Source organism: Suncus etruscus, chromosome 12, assembly GCF_024139225.1.
Source record: "Suncus etruscus isolate mSunEtr1 chromosome 12, mSunEtr1.pri.cur, whole genome shotgun sequence".
In the NCBI taxonomy this organism is placed as follows: Eukaryota; Metazoa; Chordata; class Mammalia; order Eulipotyphla; family Soricidae; genus Suncus; species Suncus etruscus.
In genome coordinates this window covers 90,478,596-90,501,214 of record NC_064859.1, presented here as the reverse complement: position 1 = coordinate 90,501,214, position 22,619 = coordinate 90,478,596, and the positions used below count along the sequence as shown (strand labels likewise).

At 42.7% G+C, this 22,619-nt stretch overlaps 1 protein-coding gene across 1 annotated transcript in view; it reads left to right on the top strand.

Annotated features, from left to right (window-relative positions):
• The window catches only part of ASXL2 (ASXL transcriptional regulator 2), a 46,727-nt gene that overhangs the window by 9,258 nt on the left and 14,850 nt on the right, over positions 1 to 22,619 (top strand). Inside the window, exons 3-6 of the mRNA XM_049784466.1 lie at positions 8,035 to 8,150; positions 14,552 to 14,681; positions 16,660 to 16,800; positions 20,539 to 20,702. Of these exons, the coding sequence (XP_049640423.1) occupies positions 8,035 to 8,150; positions 14,552 to 14,681; positions 16,660 to 16,800; positions 20,539 to 20,702 (551 nt within the window). The remainder of the gene's footprint in view (positions 1 to 8,034; positions 8,151 to 14,551; positions 14,682 to 16,659; positions 16,801 to 20,538; positions 20,703 to 22,619) is intronic.

Sequence of the window (22,619 nt, the reverse complement as noted above, 5' to 3'; positions counted from 1 at the left end):
TAAACTCGTAAAACTGGATTTAATGAGCCTCAGGTTCTGGAGTTGTTTTTAAACATGTTCTGAAAACATTTCATTTTAAGCTCAAAATCCTCTCTGCTAGGCTGCTCTTTTATATTTGACTGTTTTTTTTTTGGTTTTGGTTTTGGTTTTTTTGGGCCACACCCATTTGATGCTCAGGGGTTACTCCTGGCTAAGCGCTCAGAAATCGCCGTGTCTTGGGGGGACCATGTGGGATGCCGGGGTATTGAACCGCTGTCCTTCCTTGGCTAGCACTTGCAAGGCAGTCACCTTACCTCTAGCGCCACTTCACCGGGCTCTTTTATATTTGACTTTTTTTGTTTGTTTGTTTGTTTGGTTTTTTTTTGTTTTTTTGTTTTTTTGTTTTTTTTTTTTTTGGTTTTTGGGCCACACCCGGCGGTGCTCAGGGGTTACTCCTGGCTGTCTGTCTGCTCAGAAATAGCTCCTGGCAGGCACAGGGGACCATATGGGACACAGGATTCAAACCAACCACCTTTGGTCCTGGATTGGCTGCTTGCAAGGCAAACACCACTGTGCTATCTCTCCGGGCCCCTTTTTATGTATTCTAAAATTACTACTGTTGCTGCTGCTGCATTATTCAAGCAGTGCTAGGGACCCAAGGTCTCTCCCATTAATATGTGGCCTATAAGGTTGAATAGTTCAGTGCCTGACTCCAACAGTGCTGGGGGCCATAAGGGTCACACCTGGCACTGCTGGGGCCCATGTAGTACCTGAGACCCACGGGCCCAGAGAGATAGCACAGCAGCGTTTGCCTTGCAAGCAGCCGATCCAGGACCAAAGGTGGTTGGTTCAAATCCCGGTGTCCCATATGGTCCCCCGTGCCTGCCAGGAGCTATTTCTGAGCAGACAGCCAGGAGTAACCCCTGAGCACCGCCGGACGTGACCCAAAAACCAAAAAAAAAAAAAAAAAAAAAAAAAGACAGACACCCACCAGCCTTTGGAGCTGTCTCCTTATCTTTGTATATAGTGTTTTATTTTGTTTTATAACTCAAATGCTGAGTAACTGCTGATCTTTTCATCAGAATTTAGTAATCTTTTGTTAAATTTATGTTTATAGAAAAGCAAGCATTTTGTTTCTAAACAGGTACAATATAAACTGTTAAATAGAAGTGCCTTTAATCTGTTCAGCGGTTCAGTGGAGGATTGCGTAGGCCTTTAGTTGCCTTGCACAACCCCCAAAAATTACCTGGTACATTCAATTCTTTTTCCAGTGCTTACTGTTTACAAGGTATTTGGGAAATGAATCCAAATAACATTATGGGTCCCACCCATAAGAGTTCTTAAGCATATTAAAGGTATAGAAAACAAGCAGGTAATTCATAAATGTCTTTATAAGTAACATATTTATATGTGGTATAGAAAGTTATTGTGATTGTAGTGGGGGCCACACCTAGTGGTGTGCAGGTCCTCCTCCCTTCATGATGTTCAGGCTGCTCATTGGTCACAGGTGCCACACCCAGGCATGCTGGGGGTGTGAGGCTCACAGTACTGGGATTAAGTTCAGGGGCTCATACATGTAAGTTTGCTTTAACTATTTGAGTCACAGCTCTGGCCCTAGAAAATTCCGATAGAAATTTCTTTCCTCTAGAGTATGATCTCTAGGAAAGACGGGGCAGCATGAAAAGAAAACAGAATGGCCATAAGGTGGGATGCACAGTGATTTTAGGAAGCCTTAGGTAAGTTTGGCTGGGAGTGGGCATTTGTGAGAAGAATCTTGGAACTGGCCTTTTCTTTTTACTGCTAGGCCTCTATTGGTTATTAATAGTCATAAAGTAATTCATGTTTGTTTGGGTGTTTTGGGGAGTGGGATGGGTAGTGCTTAGGGATCATGTGGTGTGCTGAACTCAGATCAGCCACTTGCAAGGCAATAGCCCCTCCGCGCACTGTCCTGTTGGTCTGATCCCATTAAGAACTTTCTTGGGAAACTCGAGTGTGTGATATGGAACAAGTTTTCGTAGCCACATGCCAGCAGAAATCAGGCTTTGTGACGGGATGGACCCTTTTCTGTTAGTTTGTTTCATCTGTCCATTTAGTACTGGAATTAGTGGACCAGCTTATTTCTTTTCCTGTTCAGTTCATTATCACTATGATAATCACTATCAGCCACAAGAATTCCTTTCTATTCTGTTGTTGAAGTTCGTTTATTGAGTGCAGAGTATTTCCTTGGTATGACATTCATTTGTGATATTAGTTTCATTTAAGTTAAAAGTAAAACTGCTATTAGAGCAATGGGAAGGATTATTTCTAAGTGCCCTTTGTAAGGAAAGATTATAAACGGGATTGATGTAGTTAAAATGAAGCCTTATCATTCACTCTTTTTTTTTTTTTTTTTTTTTTTTTTTTTTTGGTTTTTGGTTTTTGGGTCACACCCGGCAGTGCTCAGGGGTTACTCCTGGCTGTCTGCTCAGAAATAGCTCCTGGCAGGCACGGGGGACCATATGGGACACCGGGATTCGAACCAACCACCTTTGGTCCTGGATTGGCTGCTTGCAAGGCAAACGCCACTGTGCTATCTCTCCGGGCCCTATCATTCACTCTTAGTCTTGTTTCTAATTTTAACTTTTAAAAGATGCAGCCCTAGGAATTCTTGGCTCCTTATTTTTCAACTGTGGCACTATTCCATGCCTTCCCCACCCATCCTCGATGCCCTCCCCAGCTGCTTGTTCGGAAACTGTTAATCATTCCTTCCCAGTTCCATTGTGCACCAACACTCAATGTAAAAATACAATAAAAATGACCTGTGTCAAGTTTATATGAAAATACCCAACTATTTTCTCCTACTCTTGTACTACCTTACTGTGGACCAGTTTTTGCACTACAGTAGAATAATAACAACGTGGTTCAGATTTGCCAGCTGTTTAAAATGTTGGAAATGTCAGTCTGTGTTTCTTGATCTTCTGTTCCTCTTCTTCCCCCTTCATCCTTGTCTCCATTTCTAGGGGGGGGGGGGGAGAAACATTTGGAGGGTGTTGAGCCACACCTTGCTGGGTACTATTGCTCAGGGGACCATACGGATGCTGGGGATTGAACCCGGAACAGTTGCATGCAAGGCCAAACACCCTACCCATGGTACTGTTGTATAGTGACTCAATAAAGATAAAAAATTCAAAATAAGTAAAATAACTTTGTTGATCTAAAGAAGTAGTACAGAGGTTAAGGCTTTCGTCCCACATGAAGCTGTAACAATGGTTTGAATTCTGGCACTGCACAGGATTCCCTGAGCACAGCCCAGTGAGCCCCAACCCTTATTACTCACAGCACAGAAAGTAGTGTGAACACCAACATTTGTTTTATGTTATGCCTTTTCCCCCAAATATCATGGTATAATATAAGAGCCCAGTACATTCTTTATGATACAAACAAGAATAGTGATCTATCTATATACATGTCTGTATCTTGGATGCTCTCCATTTATAACTAGCATTTTTATGGCTTTTTCAAATAAAGCAAGATCTGCAGGTTTTGGGGGGGGTAACATTTCTTTTTACTTTTTTTTTTCTTTTTCTTTTTCTTTTTTACTGCAGGGGGTTTGAGGCTGTAACTGGGAGTACTTTGGGATTGTTCTTGACTCTGCTCATGGATCACTCCTTTTTTCTTTTAATTTTTTTTTAATTAAAAGACCAAAATCCTCCCCCACAATACCCCCCTACCCCTGCCTGCTTTTTTGACAGGCACATGGAAGTTTGATAGTTGTAAGCTTAGATCTCATGCTTTCAGTATTGAGTCTGTGCTTTGTTGTATATAGCTGTACCAATCATCCTCATTCCAAGCCTCACTGAAGCCCAGACTCCTGTGCCCCATTGCTTCCCTGTTTCAACTTCATCCTTTTAGCCTTGATTTTATTTATTTTTTCTCTGCCCTTCTCCCTTGCCTCTGGAGTCAAGGGTGATCTAGGCATTCCCCCTTTACTATATTGCATTTCCTTATATACCATAGATTAGTAAGATCATCCCTTGTTTGTCTTCTGACTTACTTCACTCAACATGAAATTTTCCAGGTATAACCAAATAGCAGCAAATTGCAGGGGTTGAAGCAGATTTAAAATACTTTCTTGAGTTAGCAATGCATGATAACATAGAAATGTTGGATCCTGGGGGCCGGAGAGATAGCATGGAGGTAAGGGATTTGCCTTACATGCTGACGGATGGTGGTTCAAATCCCGGCATCCCATCCCATATGGTCCCCTGAGCCTGCCAGGAGTGGTTTCTGAGTGTAGATCAGGAGTAACCCTGAGCATTGCTGGGTGTGACCCAAAAACCAAAAAAAGAAAGAAATGTTGGATCCTACCTGGTTTCAAAACCTATGGGGCAGTCCTGTCCATCCCATGCTAAGTTCCTTAACCATATTTCGATTTGTTTTAGGACCATGCTACCAGCTTTCTGGGCTTATTTCTGGTTCTGAGTTCAGGGATTACTCCTGCTGGTTTGGGCAACTATTTGGGGATTAAGGATCGCAAGCCCCTTGCCCATTGTACTATCTGCTCCAACTCCATCCATTTGCACATATGCCAATGTCCTCTTCCCAGCCAATGGGACACTTACAGTTTCTGGGAATTAGGCCACGGGCATCACTTTCTGTTGCCACCATTCAGCCCAGTACAGCACAAATATACCAAGTTCAAATTTGGGCTGTGCTCATTACTGTTACTCCTTTTGTAAACTGAATATTCTTGAATGTAAAGTTTAGATGGTATCACAACCTTTATGAGTACAGGTCCTTAAAATTTTTTTTTAGATTTTCAGTTGCATGCAACCATGTCAATAGGATGCTATCACTCAGTTAGTTGTTTCAGAGGATAAACATGAAGTGATGTGGGTTTGGGCAGGAAGAAAAGTGTGGCTACCTTAGAGTTTAGCCTTTTCTTGGGGTGGGAGGCACAGCCAACAAGGTTTAGGGTTGGTTTATTTTGGGGTTTGTGCTTAGGGTTCTCCTGGTAGGGCTTGAGACCATATGCAGTACCTGGGATCAAATGCAGGTTGGCTACGTGCATGACAGTATCTGCTGTACTATCTTTCCAGTCCCTAAATAGGATTTTAAAACTGGATGGGGTGTTCGTCAAAATGTGTTTCCTTTCCCACGATTTTGATTTTTGGTGCTTCAGGGTCATTCTGTTTGGTTTTTGGTTATGCTCTTGGGACCACGTGGTACTGGAAATTGAACCTGGTTCTGCTGCATGTGTCCACCCACTGGAGCATAATCTGGGGCTCCAGGGTTGCATACTGTTTCAGAAATAAGTTCCAGAGAGAAACAATATGGCAGCTATGTCTTGCATGTGACTGACTTTTGGTTCAGTCCTGGCACTGCTAAGAGTGAGTGATGCCTGAGCATAGAGCAAGGGGTAAGCCTTGTGTACTTTGGAATCAGCCCAAATTTTCTTACCTCTTAAAAAAAACTAGTTTTAGGGCTAAAGAGAGAACTCAATGGGCTGATTGCATACTTTGCCTGTGGCATGCCTGGGTTTGATATCCACCCACATATGTTGCCCTAAGTAATCCTAGGAATCCCTGTATAGAGCCTCTGAGGACTACTTGTTGTCCAAAAACAAAGTCAAAAATATTTTAAAATAAGTCTCAGGGTTTATATCAGTAAGCCTTTAATTTATAAATATTGAAGGAGTAAATGTTGAATTTGTATACCTAATTTCTGTACATACCCAGTTACATAAAATTCTCTGGCTGGGGGCCGGAGTGGTGGCACAGCGGTAGGGAGTTTGCTTTGCATGTGGCTGATTTAGGACAGACCTTGATTTGATCCCCCAGCATCCCATATGGTCCTCCAAGTGAGGAGCAATTTCTGAGTGCATAGCCAGGAGTAACCTCTGAGTGTCACAGGGTGTGACCCAAAAAGCAAAAAAAGCAAATAAACTCTGGCTAATGGGTAGAGAATAGGTAGGACACGTTTAAAGCAGACCCTTACTTAAGGGGTAGGTTGAATGTTTAGTGATCTGTTCAAATACCTCAGGCATAGTATTCTGTAGAGAGAAGGGAACTTAATCCTTTCTTCCTTCAATAAAGACAAAACTGTCTTTTCCAAAAACAGCCTAGCCAATAAGAGCTATCACCTCTGTGTTTAACTTCTATTTCTATTTATACTTTGGTAGCTCTGTTACTTAAAAGTTAGAAAAAGTTGAAAATTTTCAGACTTTTTAAGACCGGTGCACAAGTGAAAATTCATTCTGGTGATAGATGATTTCTCACTGCTGGACGAATTTTGCTCAAGGAGAAACATTCCAGATGTTTGCTCTGATAATTACCTAAGCATTACTGCCTTTTCCAGCCTTCAAAGTATAATTCATATATTCTCTAATGGGGTTACTTTAGTTGGTTTGTTTTCCCTTTATTGGAGGTGGCACACTTGGTGATCCTCAGGACTTATGCCTGGCTCTGTGCTCAGGAATTACTACTAGCTGTGCTCAGGGAATCATACGGGATGCCAGGGATCGAACCCGGGTCAACCATGTGCAAGACAAACGCCTTCTTGCACTATCTCTACAGCCCTAGATGTTTTCTGATTACCAGCCATTGTTTGGGTTAGGTGAGGATAAGTATATTCTCAGCTTTCGCAAAACATTGAAGAGAAACATAATTAAATATTTTTGTTTGTTTGTTTGTTGGCTGGGTGTCAAACTCCAGTGCCTCATACATGGTAAGCCATTAGTCTCACTGAGCTCTTGGCCCAGCCTGACTGTGCCTCTTTAAAAACATTGGTCAGATTTAAGAAAAACACATACAGACCAGGCAAGAGAGGTTGTTGACAGGGATATTGGAACCTCATTTTTTTTGTCTCAGAGCTACCTAGCAACATAGTACTTTGGTGTCATAAACTTGTTCAGCCTGGCCATAGGTGATGCCATTGTGCTTTGGGGACTTTCCAGTTTGTAAGGAGAACACTGGTAAGCATGCACTTGTTACATTGGCCATGGTTGGAGGGGTTTTATTTTCTTCTACTATTACAAAATCCGAGGCAGCAGTTTCTGTCATCTCATTACTAGCACACTGATGAGCTCTGGCAAACACAAAGATCCTATTAATTACAAATGTCATAGTATAAGCTCCGATAAGGAAAACCCTCATTCCCTGAAGACAGAGGTTAGCTTAGGTCAGTCAGCTGGATAACAAGAACTTGGCTGTATCCTGTACAAACCGAAATCCCAAAGTACCCCTTTACAATGAGAGGTCCAAACTACTGCTGGGGAGACAGAAGCTAAGTGGGACTAGGCCCCACAGCTCAAACCTGGGTTGGCCACATGCAAGTCAAGCACCCTACCCACTGTACTGCCCTTAGGGTAGTCTTTGAGGTAGAATGACCTTATTGCTGTCATTTAAAAAAAATTTTTTTTGGCTTTGGGGAACATTCTCTATGTGGCTCAGAAGCTGCTCCTGGTATCCTGCTCTGGGGATTGCTCCTGACAGTGTCTGCAGTGTTATCCAAATCTGTACTTGGTCTCTGTAGCTTTGTCTTGATTTTTAAGATGACATGAATTGGGACCCATTCTTGCACTCCAGGGCTTTTCTACTTGACCTTAGTTATCTTTAGATTTTCTTAAAAAAAAAAAAAAAATACATGCATACTATCCTGTGGGGGACACTATGGAGTGCCGAGGATGGCAACAGGTCTGCTGTGTGGAAGACAAATAAATGCCCTTCCCAATGCCCTGTTGCTCCGGTACCTCTAGAGTCTTTTCTGAATTTTAGCTTATTTGATGACTCATGCAGTATCTCCCGCTTCCTTCTTCAATCACTTCTGTTGAATGCTTTGAGAATGAAACGTCATGAATACTAACACCGGTCCCTTCCCCGTCCTATCATCCTTCACTAGAACTTTCTGAGGAAATAAACTGAAAAGGGAGGCTGTTTGCAGTAGAGCTCCAAAAAGAAGATCCTTCCCAAAAGTGTTTGGTCACATTCTTACTACAGGTAGCAGCCTCTGAGTGGGGAAGGAATGGTGCTCGCAGTCAACTCTGATAACAAAATTCTTTATTGTCATTTCCCATAGTATCGTCTCGACTGTCCCAGCCATCCTCTCCTCAGTCAGGCTGCCCATCACCCACCATCCCAGCAGGTAAAGTCATTTCTCCATCACAGAAGCACAGCAAGAAGGCACTAAAGCAGGTAATTGCTTAGTCTGTCTACCTGAAGTCTGATCTCTTACAGGAAAGCCACAATCAGCTTTATTTGTTTATTTATTTATTATTTATTTTTTTATTTTTTTATTTCTTGAAAGAACCTTGTTTTGGCCCTTGAAGGAGAAATTTCAAGACTCTTCAATTTGTTCTTCATGGGTAGCTGTTGAAGTTTTCTTCAGCACAGTTTGGGCGGGTTAAGTGGTTTTGAGTTTTTTTTGTTTTGTTTTGGTTTGATTTGGTTTTGGTTTTTGAGTCACACCCGGCAGCGCTCAAGGATTACTCTGGCTCTATGCTCAGAAATTGCTCCTGGCAAGCTCAGGGGACCATATGGGATGCTGGGATTTGAACCACTGACCTGCATGTAAGGCAAACACCTTACCTCCATACTATCTCTCCAGCCCCTGGGTTAAGTGGTTTTGCTCTTTCAGGCTACTCATTTTTTGAAGTCTGCATGCTTCTTACTTTTTGGTTTTTTGAGGGGCCACACCCGGTAGTTTCAGGGGATACTCCTGGTACTGCATTCAGGGGTCATTCCTGCTGATACCTGGATGCTGGGGAACAAACCCAGGTCTGCTGCATGCATGTAAGCTCTTCACACTGTTCTGTCACTTTGACCCCATTAAAAAAAAAAAAAAAAACATGTTACTGACTTTTCTAACATATTATCCCAGTTTTTCTTTACTGTCCATATACAATTTTGTATTAGGGTTGTCTTGAAACATTAAATAAGCCTGTAGTTCTTTGCTGGTTTTGTTTGTTTGTTTGTTTGTTTGTTTGTTTTTCTCCCAGATTTGGGAGAGGATTTTCAAGTTTTAGAACTGAGAAGTCTTGAAAGTTGTCAGTTTTGCTCTTTTTGTGGTGGTAGTTTCTTGGTCTTTGAGCCATACTCAGTGGTGCTCCAGGGCTGTACCAGCTCAGTTCTCAGAGTTGTTCCTGGCTTGCTTGATGCTGGAGATCAGACGTAAGGCTCATGTGTGTCTGCATGCAAAGCCTGTATGTACTTCATCCCATTGAGAGCTCTCAGGCCCCAATTTCAGCCTTTAAAATTGTTTTTCTAGGGGTAGAGTGGTGGCGCAAGCGGAAAGGCATCTGCCTTGCCGCCGCTAGCCTAGGACAGACCGCAGTTTAATCCCCCTGCGTCCCATATGGTCACCCAAGCCAGGAGAGATTTTTGGAATTAATTTTAGAAGTTTAATTTTCTTCAAAAATAGTCCATTTCATCTCAAAACACTCCCCCCACCGTATATGAGAGAGAGAATGTGTGTACAGATGTTTTTTGTTTGTTTGTTTTGTTTTTGGGCCACACCCGGAAGTGCTCAGGGGTTACTCCTGGCTGTCTGCTCAGAAATAGCTCCTGGCAGGCATGGGGGACCATATGGGACACCGGGATTCGAACCAACCACCTTTGGTCCTGGAGTGGCTGCTTGCAAGGCAAATGCTGCTGTGCTATCTCTCCAGGCCCTATTTTGTTTTTCTTTTTTTTTTCTTTTTTTTGGTTTTTGGGCCACAGCAGTGCTCAGGGGTTTCTCCTGGCTATCTGCTCAGAAATAGCTCCTGGCAGGCACGGGGGACCATGTGGGACACCGGGATTCGAACCAACCACCTTTGGTTCTAGATCGGCTGCTTGCAAGGCAAACACCGCTGTGCTATCTCTCCGGGCCCCCTATTTTGTTTTTCTTTTTCTTTTTTTTTTTTTTTTTTTTTTTTTTTTTTGGTTTTTGGGCCACACCCGGTGATGCTCAGGGGTTACTCCTGGCTGTCTGCTCAGAAATAGCTCCTGGCGGGCACGGGGGACCATATGGGACACCGGGATTTGAACCAACCACCTTAGGTCCTGGATTGTCTGCTTGCACCTATTTTGTTTTTCAATGTTCATTTATAATATATCTTTTATTCTCTGGAATACTGAAGAAAAATTCTCTCCACTGTCTTCCCTTCACATTGATCTATCTTGGGAGGAGAGTTCCAGCCTCAGTGTTCTGGGACTATACAGTGCAAAGCATTGTCCCCAGCCTTTGAGCCATCTCCCTGCTCTCCCAGTTATCTTTATTGAACATTCCCAAAAGTTGGCAGTGGATATTTTTGAAGTGATCAATAAACATAAACACACTAGTGCGTTTAAGAAAGTGTATAGCAGGTTGTACACTTGCCTTACATGCAGCCAACCTGGGTTTGATCCCAGGGACCTACCATATTGTCCCCTAAGCCCTACCAGGAGTTATCCTTTAGTGCAGAACCAGGATCTTGTAAGCTCTGTGTTGGTTGCAGCCCCAACACCAAACAACAAAAAATGAACTAATAACTAGATTATCATTACAATAACACACTGAGTTGAACCTCAGATGGTATAAAGAGATTATAATATAAAACATTGACAAGCAGATGGAAATTTGACTACTTGCAACTTGTTGGCAGAATATAAATTACTAATAAATTACTGGGTTTTGTATATTTTATAAATTTGGAAGAGAAATTGTAAAATGTAAAAAATCTGAGTATACATGATGATGTAATCATATATTAGACAAAACTTTAAAGCTTGTTTTTATGGGCTGGAGCAATAGCACAGTGGTAGGACATTTGCCTTGCATTGGGCTGACTGGGATGGACCCGGGTTTGATCCGGGCATCCCATATGGTCCCCCGAGCCTGGTAGCAAATTCTGAGCACAGAGCCAGGAGTATCCCCTGAGCACTGCTGGGTGTGGGCTCTACCATCCCAAAAGAAATAAAAACTTGTGCTTAGTAAGCTTGTTCCAGATGTAAGTGCTGCAGCAGAGTGAGTGTGGGGCTGGGCAGGATTGATCAGAGTGACTTTGGGGCTGGAGAGGTCTAGAGCACATGCTTTGCAGGGAGGGGTCCATCACTACCAGGAGGGAGCCCTGAACACTGACAGACTAATCTAAAGACAGAGTGGGTTTGGATTGGGGAGACCGCTCCGATTGCTCACGGGAAGGGTATTGCATACAGGAGTTCAGATTTGGTCCCGGCACTGGATGGTGCCTTTAGCACCAAGCCAGGAGCAGCTCCCTTGAAAGCCAAGAAGTAATAATAACAACAAGAAGCAATGAATGTTTTCTACAATGTATATGGCACGCTTCAATTTATTTATTTTTGTTTGTTTGTTTGCTTGTTTTTTGGTTTTTTGGGCCACACCGGTGGTACTCAGGGGTTACTCCTAGCTGTCTGCTCAGAAATAGCTCCTGGCAGGCACGGGGGACCATATGGGACACCGGGATTCAAACCAACCACCTTTGGTCCTGGATCGGTTGCTTGCAAGGCAAAAACCGCTGTGCTGTCTCTCCGGGCCCCACGCTTCAATTTATAAAAACATGCACGTAGCCATAAGACTTATTTTTAATACAAGCATGAAGATACACACAAATGCCCTTATTATGCAAGTGGGAAAACGAACCTCAGTAAGGTAAAATCAATCAATGGCTGTGGTTACCTTTGAATTAGGAATCCAACTGAGTGGTAGTCATAAGGAAATATAACTTAATTTTTTTTTTTTTTTTTTTGGTTTTTGGGCCACACCCGGCAGTGCTCAGGGGTTACTCCTGGCTGTCTGCTCAGAAATAGCTCCTGGCAGGCATGGGGGACCATATGGGACACCGGGATTCGAACCAACCACCTTTGGTCCTGGATCGGCTGCTTGCAAGGCAAACGCCGCTGTGCTATCTCTCCGGGCCCATAACTTAATTATTTTAATTAATGTTGAAAGTATATTCATATGTTACCTGTACTTTTTTTTTTTTTTTTTTTTTTGGTTTTTCAGGCCACATCTGTTTGATGCTCAGGGGTTACTCCTGGCTAAGTGCTCAGAAATTGCCCCTGGCTTGGGGGGACCATATGGGACACCGGGGGATTGAACTGTGGTCCTTCCATGGCTAGCACTTGCAAGGCAGACACACCTTACCTCTAGCACCACCTCGCCGGCCCCTACCTGTACATTTTTAAATGCTTTGAAAAATTTAGGTTTGGGGGCTGAAGAGATAGTACAGCATGTAGGGTCCTTGCCTTGCATGAGGCCGACCAGAGCTCAGGTGTCAACATCCCATATGTATGGTTTCCCAGTCCCTTCCAGGAGTGAGGCCTGAGCCCAGCTGTGTGTGGCTCCCCCCACCCCCGAAAAAATTATACATACATGCCTGCATATAAATGTAAATAAACATGTCTTAGAAGTGTTTAAATTAAATATGATTTCACTTAAAGGATATTTAGAAATTTCATACAATGAATTACTACCTGTCTAGGGATTATATAGTCAATTGTATTTTCCAATGCTCCAGGGTTATTATAGCTCCTTTAGAGGGGGTCTGTGCAATGCTGGGGATCATTTGGGGCCTGCTAAATGCAAAATTTGCTCTCCAGCCCATTGAGCGCTCTCACTCCTCCCCCCTCAATAGTTTTTCCTACAGGAAAAAGGCAACTATTTTTGTAAACTTTTTTAGCTAATTTACATGATACATACTATATATATATATTCTATTTTAGCTTATACTCGTATTTCTGGGACTTGAGTGTATTTTATTTTCTTCAAGCATACCTGTATGGAAAATTATGTCAATGTTAGTATGTTTTTTTAACAAGTGAAAGTTTTTTTACTGTTCTTTGAATTTTAAAACAGTATTAGGAATAAAGTTTTGTTAACTGAGGAAGGGAAAAATCATATCTTGAATAGAAACAGTATAGTATTTGGTTTATAGAATATATGAATCTATATGGTCCTACAGCATAAGTAGATGGGGTTAAATAGGTTCATTATGTTTTTCTTAAACTGGGGGCCGGAGAGATAGCATGGAGGTAAAAGGCATTTGCCTTTCATGCCGAAGAAGGGTGGTTCGAATCCCGGCATCCCATATGGTCCCCTGTGCCTGCCAGAGGTGATTTCTGAGCATAGAAACAGGAGTAGCCCCTGAGCGCTGCCGGGTGTGACCCAAAAACAAAACAAAACAAAAAAATGTTTTTCTTAAACTGGTAGTGATGAGTAATGAATGGATACTATAAGCTGCCACCTGTGAACATTTTCAAGATTAACTGCAAACAGTGACTAATCATTTCCGTTTGTATGCTGCCGAATCAAGCTGAGTTGGGATTAATGGTCAGGTCCTTGTTTAGTACAGGATTAGGGCACTCAACTTCCTCATGGCCAACCGCAGGGTGATGTCTGGCACTGCATATGTCTTGAATATAGCCAGGAATAAGCCCTGAGCACCACCATTTGTGGTCTAAAAACATAAGCAGAAAAGGAGAAAAGGTAGTGAAAGAAAATCAGGCCTCTGCATCTGTGAGTTGCTTTTTCCATTGACAGCTTGGATCAGGGAGCTGCATTTAGGTGATTGATCTAAAAAGCATTGTTGTCTATTAAGCAAAGCCAATATACACGAATGTTCAGAAGAAAACTACTTTGTGAAGAACTGGTAGGAAATAAGATATTTCACAATTTTCTGCATGAAACTAGCAGCTTAGCAAGGCCATACACACACTTAACATTTCCCTGAAGTATAGCTTTACTTAAAAAAATTTTTTTTGATGTTGCTTGATCTTAAGTTAAAAATTGCCTAGAATACCATTTAAATTATTAGTGTTTTACTACTGTTTGCTTTAGTATTGGGTTTTCTACTCTGCAAACTAGATCATTATAGAAATAAATTCTGAAAGAGTCAGATGAAATGTATATAATTCTTAGAACTTAGAGGATTTCTGTTCTCTTTATTACTATGTTACTGAGATTCAGTCATTGGACTGACTCTTTTTATACAAAAACAAACTCAGTTATTTCTAAACTTACATAAACATAGCATTTACCTTTGTTACTAGAGTTTATGCAGAGATACTCTTGTTGGGGCAGGATGTAGAATTCTGTTCCCAGAAATGGTAAGACAGATATTTTTACTACTACAAAAACGCAAAGTTCATCCTTTTGTGATTTTTTTTTTTATTTTTAATTCTAAAAGAAGCTAATGGCTTTTTCACATCAGCATTTATGTGAAAACTAAAGCTGGCCCCCCAAAAAGAAAAGAACAGAAAAAATTCCAGAGCCAGAGAGATAGTTCAGAGGGTAGAGTACTTAATTTATATGCAGCCCACCCAGCCTGGCACCCAGTTTGATCCCTTGTTTGCAGAGCCAGGAGTAAGCCCTGAGTTTCACTGGCTGTAAATCAAAAATAAAATGGAAAAAAAAAATAAATCTTTTTTTCTAAAAGAAAAACATCCAAACTCTTTAGGATTATTTATATTTTAATTGGTTAAGATTTTTTACTTTGATAAATACTGGATGATAATATTTTGTTTCTGTTTTTATAAACTACTGAAAGAGAACTTTTACTTTTTTTCTTGCTGAGTGTTGATTTGTTTTGTTTCTTATAGTCTGTTTTCTTTTCTAGGCTTTAAAACAGCAACAGCAGAAGAAGCAGCAGCAGCAGCAATGCAGGCCGAGCATGTCCCTCTCCTCCAGCCAGCATCTGTCCCTCAAACCTGTCAGAGCAGCTAGTGATGCTGGAGCAACCAAACCTGGTGAGCAGATTGGGGGCTGCTTGATGTGCAATAGATCCCCACCTCGGATTATTTTCTTGTGGCTTTTTAAATTTGCATGCTTTCGTATTTATTTTTATATTGTCCGATCCTTGTGCTAATGTCTTTACTTCAGTACAGGACCATGTAAATACTGATAGAATGCATTTTTGCATATGTAACAGACTGATGTAAATCCTTCTAGAATAAATGGGATAAATGATACAAATTTTTGGAAATGCTCCATGAGGGCTGGAGAGAGCACAGTGGTAGCAGGGGGGCTTACCTTGCACACAGCCAACCTGGTTTTGATCGCTGGCACCGTATAAGGTCTCTCAAGTAATGAAAGTAGTGATCCCAGAGCTATGCATAAGCCAGAGTGCAGCTGGGTGTTGCTCAAAAAGAAAACAAAAACACTAGGGTAGACTGCGGAGATCATCCAGTAAACTGAGCATAGGCTTTGCACACATGAGCCCACTTTATCTCTAAACAGATGAGCACTGCTTATTTGGCCCGATCAATAAATAAACTGATTAAAAACGTTTCTCTGGCCAAATCATCAATGACCTTACAAAAAAGGTTCTGAGAAGTTCAAAATGGACTAGCCTTCCATTTTGAAAATAGGTTTTTCTTAAAAATCCGTTCTACCTTTCCCACTCATCATTTCTACCGACTTTTGAATTTTTGTTGTTATTTGCGTTTCCCTTGTGGTTTCATTTCATTGTAGTTGCATTAATATGATTACAGTAGTGTTGATGTTTCTGCTCCTCGTGTTCAAGGGTACTGCACCATTGTCACCGCCTAAGTTCTCAGACGCTCCTCCACCGTCCTTGTGTCACTGTGTCCCCGTTCCTTGACCTCTTCCCAACTCGTGCCCTAGTTGGGAAGCTAGTTGGTAGCTAGTTTGGCTTTTTTGTTAATTTTGATTTGGGGGGGGGGGCGGGTCACAGTAGTGTTCAGGACTTACTCCTGGCTTCTGCCCTCAAAGGGCAGAACTCAGAACTCCTAAGGTTCTTTGTGGGGGACTCTAGGGGTTGCTAGGGATTGAATCCAGGTCTTTGGGGTGCAAGGTAAATGCACTATCTCTCCATCCTCCTACTATTGTTTTTAAATCTAAACTAGTCTAGAGGGGTGTCTTTGGGGTACAAGGTAAATGCCCTCAAAGGGCAGAACTCAGAACTCCTGAGGTTCTTTGCGGGGGACTCTAGTGGTTGCTAGGGATTGAATCCAGGTCTTTGGGGTGCAAGGTAAATGCACTATCTCTCCATCCTCCTACTATTGTTTTTAAATCTAAACTAGTCTAGAGGGGTCAGAATCGTATAGTGGATAAGGCGCTTGCCTTGTACTCCGCCAACCTGAGTTTTATGTCTGGTATCTCATCGTCTCCTGAGACCTCCAGGAGTGATTCCTAAGTGCAGAGCTAACAGTAAGCCCATAGCATAGCCAGGTATAGCCTCCCACAAAACCATAGTAATTAAATTAACTGGTGTTGATTTGGAACTTGATGGTACCTGATTATATAGACCCACCAGATTTTTGCTGTTTATCCCTTGCCTTTCTTTTGTTGTTGTGCTGCTATTGTAGTAACTGGAATCACTTTCTGCTTGCTTGAGGTCACACAACTGGCTGCGTTGTGCCAGAGTCCAAACAGCAAAGCTGTCCCACCTGAGCTCTGTACCCGTGGGTTGCTCCAGAGCTCTGACTCTTGGCCTGACACCTGGGAAGCAGCCACTTTGCCACTGAGCCATCCCAGGCCCCCTGTATTTTGCCTTTTTTGCAACTTAGTGTTTTGGTTAGGAAATTTATCACCAAGAGTAAATAATGTATTGTACTTTTTGACTTTTAATTCCTAGAACACACTTCCAGATCACATTGCCTCTTTACAGCACTCCTTTTAATTTGTGTTGAATGATGTAATTGTTTGACTCATTGATTTCTGTCTAACTTCAATGTCACCAGTCTCTCTCTTCCCCCCCCCTAGCCCTTTGGGAAGGAAAGCAGTGTGATGGACAGGCCAGCAGCCCTCAGAACGCAAACTCGAGCTTTTCTTCAGTCAAAGTGGAAAGCCCTTTACTAGGCTTGGGAAAGAAGTCATTTCAGAGATCTGACAGACTTCATACAAGTAAGTTCCACTTTTACCTCAGTTTGTCAGTTAAGGTATTTAAAACACTTGTAAAGTAATTGAAACTCATCAGCTATTTGGCTGAGTTTAGGGCATGATCAGTTAGCAAAGAGGTGGGAATGGTGGATTGTTTTAGCTAGGGTGGGTTATATATGATGACTTACTTGTAAGAAATAAAACATGGATAGAACTTTGTTTACTACCCCACATTCACTTATCAGCTTCTTTTTGTTGTTGTTGTTGTTTTTTGGCCACACTCCGTGACGCTAAGGGGTTACTCCTGACTATGCGCTCAGAAATCGCTCCTGGCTTGGGGGACCATATGGGACGCTGGGGAATCTAACTTCGGTCGGTCCTACGCTAGCTCACACAAGGCAGACACCTTACCGCTTGCACCATTGCTCTGGCCCACACTTACCAGCTTTTATCTATCTTCATATTATTTCTTTTTGGGGTGAGATGATCACACCTGATGAGTGGTTACTCCATGCTCAAGAATTACTCTTGGTGGTGTTTGGGGGACCCTATGAGATCCTGGGTATCATGGTCAGCAGTATGTAAGGCAAGCACCTTACTCTCTACTATCTCTCTGGCCCTTTCTTCATATTACTTTTTCCAGTTCAGCCCATTCCAGTGTGTTTCAGGGTAAGATAGAACTATTATGAGCCATTTTAAGGTTTGTTCCATAGGTTCCTCAGGCCAGCATCATTTACCTTTCATTTCTCATAATGCTCATAGAGAAGTGGGGTGGGGGAGCTTGTTGTTACACAGTGCAAACTGAGCCTCTTTTCTTGCTCTATTATGATGTCAGGAAGGCCCAAGACTCAGAGGCACCACAGATTAGATAGTGGAGATACCTCATTCTACCAGGAGTCAGAAGGCTTATTTGGGAGTAAAGACAAAGACCTCTGATTAACAAGTCTCGAACAGCTGAGGGAAGATTGCTCTGCGCCGGAATCAGGAATCCTCTTGCGTGGTCATTAGGTGCATCTTTACCCTTGTTGCTTCATTTCTCTGGTCTGACCAGGGAGTTGCTCCTGGCTGTTCAGGGAATCAAACTTGGGCCTCCCTTAAGCAAGCTTGTGTGCTAATCCTGCAGCATGTTTTCTCATCTCTCTGTCCTATTTCACCAATTTTTTTTCCCAGAGCACGCCAGCGCCCTCCAGGCTCCCATGGCACAACCACGACGCCCACTGCAGCTGGGGCCTATTTCACCAATTTTTTTTTGTTTGTTTGTTTTGTTTTTGGGCCACACCCGGCTGTGCTAGGGGTTGTTCCTGGCTGTCTGCTCAGAAATAGCTCCTGGCAGGCACGGGGGACCATATGGGACACCGGGATTCAAACCAACCACCTTTGGTCCTGGATCGGCTGCTTGCAATGCGAACGCCGCTGTGCTATCTCTCCGGGCCCCTATTTCACCAATTTTAACACCAACCCATGAACCCAGTTTTCAGTCAACTTCATGGTACCTCATTTAGGATGATTATAAACCAAGAGTAAGCCCTGAGCACCATTGGGCACAGCCCTCGAAGAAAGCAAAAACAGCAAAGGTGTTTGATTAAGAGTTGGTGTCAGATGGTAACGGTCTATAATCATTTCCCCAGTATGTGCTGTTTGTGATTATTCCCAGAAAGAGTCTGGTAGACTGTCTCTCCACATTTCCTGTTAGCATCACTCTGTCCTGACTCCTTTGCTGTAAGAAGGTTCTCTTACTGGTTTTTCTGTGAAGTAAACCTCTTCAGCATGGCTATTCCCAAACTCTTGTTTATGCTCTTTCTACACTCTTTCTCAATTATGAGTAGTTTTACTAAATTGAGCTCAGCAGGGGTTGATTCCTTTTATTCTGCTAGGAGCAAGTGACACTTCACGATCTCTAAGGTTGTGATTTTTCATCCATGCTAGTCAATGTTACTTCATTTCTTTAAAGTTCCTGTACCTTCACTCCAATTCACCCCACCTCAACTTTCTCCTTTTGGGTTTCCAATTAAGCGTATATCTTTTTTTTTTGGGGGGGGGTTTGGGGTTTTGGGTCACACCCGGCGGTGCTCAGGGGTTACTCCTGGCTGTCTGCTCAGAAATAGCTCCTGGCAGGCACGGGGGACCATATGGGACACCGGGATTCGAACCAACCACCTTTGGTCCTGGATCGGCTGCTTGCAAGGCAAACGCCGCTGAGCTATCTCTCCGGGCCCGTAAGCGTATATCTCTCTCATTATTTATGTTTTTGAATAAATGCAAAATTCTGGGAGGTGGGGTTAACCAACGTAGCAGTGCTCAGTGGTTACCCCTGGCTTTACACTCAGGAATACTTCTGGTGATGCATGGGAAGTCACCCGGAATGCCAAGTCAGATCCCAGGTCGGCTGTGTGCAAGAAAAGTGCCCTATCTGCTTTGTTATCTCTCCAGCCACCTAGAAAGTAAAATATATTATCCTTCCTGTATTCTAGGATTAACCCATCTCTGTCTAAAATATTAAATTTTTAAAAATTCATTTAATTTTTAATCTATTTACATTTATTTGTGATTGAGTTTCAGGTATATAGTGTTCCAAAACCTGTCTCATTTCCCACTTTTCTCCACCAGCATCCCCAGTTTCCCCTCCTAACCTCCATCCTGCCTGTATACCTGAAATTGTGGGGTTTTTTTTTCTTATGTACTGTGGCTTACGGTACTGATATTGATAGTTTCATGCATATAATTTTACCCATTTCAGCACTGACTCCCTACTGTGATGTTTTAGACTGAAGACAAGTTCTCATGGTCCTCCATTGTTTACCTGCTATGTTTCTTTATATGGGGCATATGAGAGATAGGAGTGAAATTGGTGGACTGCATGAGAGGTCATATCCTAGTTATTAGTTTCTGCTATCAAAGTTCTATCTTCTGTTTTGTCAGGGTAATGTTGGATGTAGTACTGGACTAGAATTCAGAAATTCCGTGAGTCTAACTTGGGGAAATCTTTTCCCCTTAAAAGAAGTTACTTTTGTGAATTGATCAGGAGTGGGGAGATAACCACAGTGCAGGTTTTGTGTGGTTTTGTGCAAATATTTCTGTTTATATGACATTACAGTTTTTCTGTAGGTTGAAAATAAATTTTTATAGCTTTGTCTTTAATGTCTAAGTTTTTGTCATTTGCATTTTAAACCTTTATATGCAAGTCAGAAGAGCATGACCTTCTGGTTATGCTTTTTCTTTTCCATTGTATTTTTCTTGTTGTTGTTGTTGTCTTCATCTTGGTCGGGGGTAGTTGTGTCATACATGGCAGTGCCCAGGCCTGACTTGCCTCCATCTTCAGGACTATGTGTACAGTGCTGGGATTCAAATCAGGGTCATCTGCTTAAACCAGATGCCTTACCCCTATACTATCCCTCAGCCCCATTCTTTACTCTGGCCATGCTGGGGATCATACCTGAAGCCTCACACAAGCGAGATATTTTGCTCTGTCTGAGCCACAATCCTCCGTCCTTGTAATCATCTCATCGTAAATAGATTTCTTAAACTGTTAATCAGGACATTTTGAGGTAAAGCAAAACAAAAAGTGTTTTGACTTTTTTTTCAGGCCACACCCTTTTGATGCTCAGGGGTTACTCCTAGCTAATCACTCAGAAATTGCCCCTGGCTTGGGGGGACCATATGGGACACCGGGGGCCGGGGGATCGAACCGTGGTCCTTCCTTGGCTAGCATTTGCAAGGCAGACACCTACCGCTGGGCTATTTCTCCCCCCTCGTCTTTTGTAGGGCAGATGAAGAGGACGAAGTGTGCGGACATTGACGTGGAGACACCTGACTCCATTTTGGTTAACACGAACCTGCGGGCGCTGATCAACAAACACACTTTCTCGGGCCTGCCCGGAGACTGTCAGCAACGTCTGCTGTTGCTCCTGCCTGAGGTGGACCGGCAGGTGAGTGTAGCAGCCCACCCAGCTTCCTTTTCCTACTTGTAGTGCCTAAAGCTTGCAGAAGAAGGGGGGTGGGGAACTGCACCTTCTTAGGTGGTCTAGGAGCTTAAACTATATTGTGTGGGCCCGAGAGATAGTCTTTGCAGATGTTAAGGTGCTTCTCTTGCAAGTGGGGGATGCACTGCCAGGTGTGTCCCGAAACCAGTAATGAATGAAAAAAAATGAATTTATAGTGTAAATGTTCTTAATGGCTTGGCCTTGGGAGACTTGTAACACAATATGAATCACATGTTTAAAATACTTTGATTTTTTTATTTGGAGGCTTGGGCCACACTGGTGGGTGCTCCAAAGCTACTACCAGCTTTAATGCTTAGGAGCTTACTCCGAACTGTGCTCTTATAATACCTGAGGTTGTATCTAGGCCACTTCCATGCAAAACATTGTGTTCCAGCCCAGTGAATTTTCTCTCTGGCCTCAAGTTACAGTTCTAAAATAAATAGTGGTGGGGCCAGAGCGATAGCATAGTGGTAAAGCGTTTGCCTTGCATGTGGCCAACACAGAACGGACCCCGATTCGAATCCTGCCATCCTATATGGTCCCCTAAGCCTGCCAGGAGAAACTCCTGAGCATCGCTGGGTATGACCCAAAAACAAAAAGAGAAGCAAAGTTCAGAATATCAATGGTTTCAAGAAGCATGCACTCACAGCATGGAAGGCAAACACCCTACCTGTTGTACTGTTGCTCCGGCCCCAAGATTGTTTTCCTTGAAGTTTGTTTAAAAAGATGTGTGAGGGAAGAGAATGGTACGTGTCCGATAGAGAACAGACTTATCGGAGAGGAACAAAGAAACTAAAGAGATAGGCAAGGGAGGCCCAGACTGGCAGAGAGATCCTAGATTCTGATTGCAGTGACTTTGCAGAGGCAGATCCCTCCCACCTTTTAGTTTTTTTTTTTTCATATAAATTTTAAGGTTAATTTTCATAGGAAAATGTGCACAGGTATTCCAATAGGAGGGTAGATCTTAACTTTGGGGGGGGGGTTTAAGTTATTAGTTTCTTTTTTTGTTTTTGTTTTTTTTTTACCTACCTTTTTTGTAAGGAGACACACCCAGTGATATTCAAGAGCTCACTTATTCTGTCTGTGCTCAGGGATCAGTCTTGGTGGGTTTGAAGGAGTAATGAAGTACACCCCAAACCCATGGGTTGCAAGGAATTGAACCCAGGTCGGCCTCATGCAAGGCAAGCTTTTTACCCACTGTACTATTTCTCTCACCCTTTCATCCAGTATTCTTCAGATCTTTGTTTATGAGTTAAGGCACTTGTCTTGAATGTGACCTACTCTGATTTGATCTCTGGAGCTACATATGGTTCCCCTGAGCACTGCCAGGAGTAACCCCTGAACATAGACCCCTTTAACATGTAACATCTTCACTCTGACTAATACACAGAGTATTTCCACCTAATCATAACAATTGGTGCTTCATGGAAAAATGAGAAAATGATAGAAATGGACATTTCACAAGATAGCAAATGTAAATATTCAATAAACAAAAAAGATTTATAAGCCTAGCAGTCAGGAGAACAGGGACTTTGGTTTGCTTTGGGTTTGTGGGCCACATCCAGTGGTGCTCAGAAGCTACTCCCAGCTTGATGTTCAGGTTGTTCCCTGTGGTACCATGGAGTGAACCTGGGCCTTCCACGTGGATTGAAGATATTCATTTGCACTATATCCTTGGCCCCTTGTCATTAATGGTTTGTTGGGGGGGGGTTTGATTTTGGGGTTTGGGTTGATTGGAGGGGGAGGGATTGGGCAGGTATTTTAGGTCACACCCAGAGGTGCTCAGAGGATCTCTCTCTCTTTTTTTTTTTTTTTTTTTTTTTTTTGGCTTTTTGGCTTTTTGGGCCCCACCAGGTGACTCAG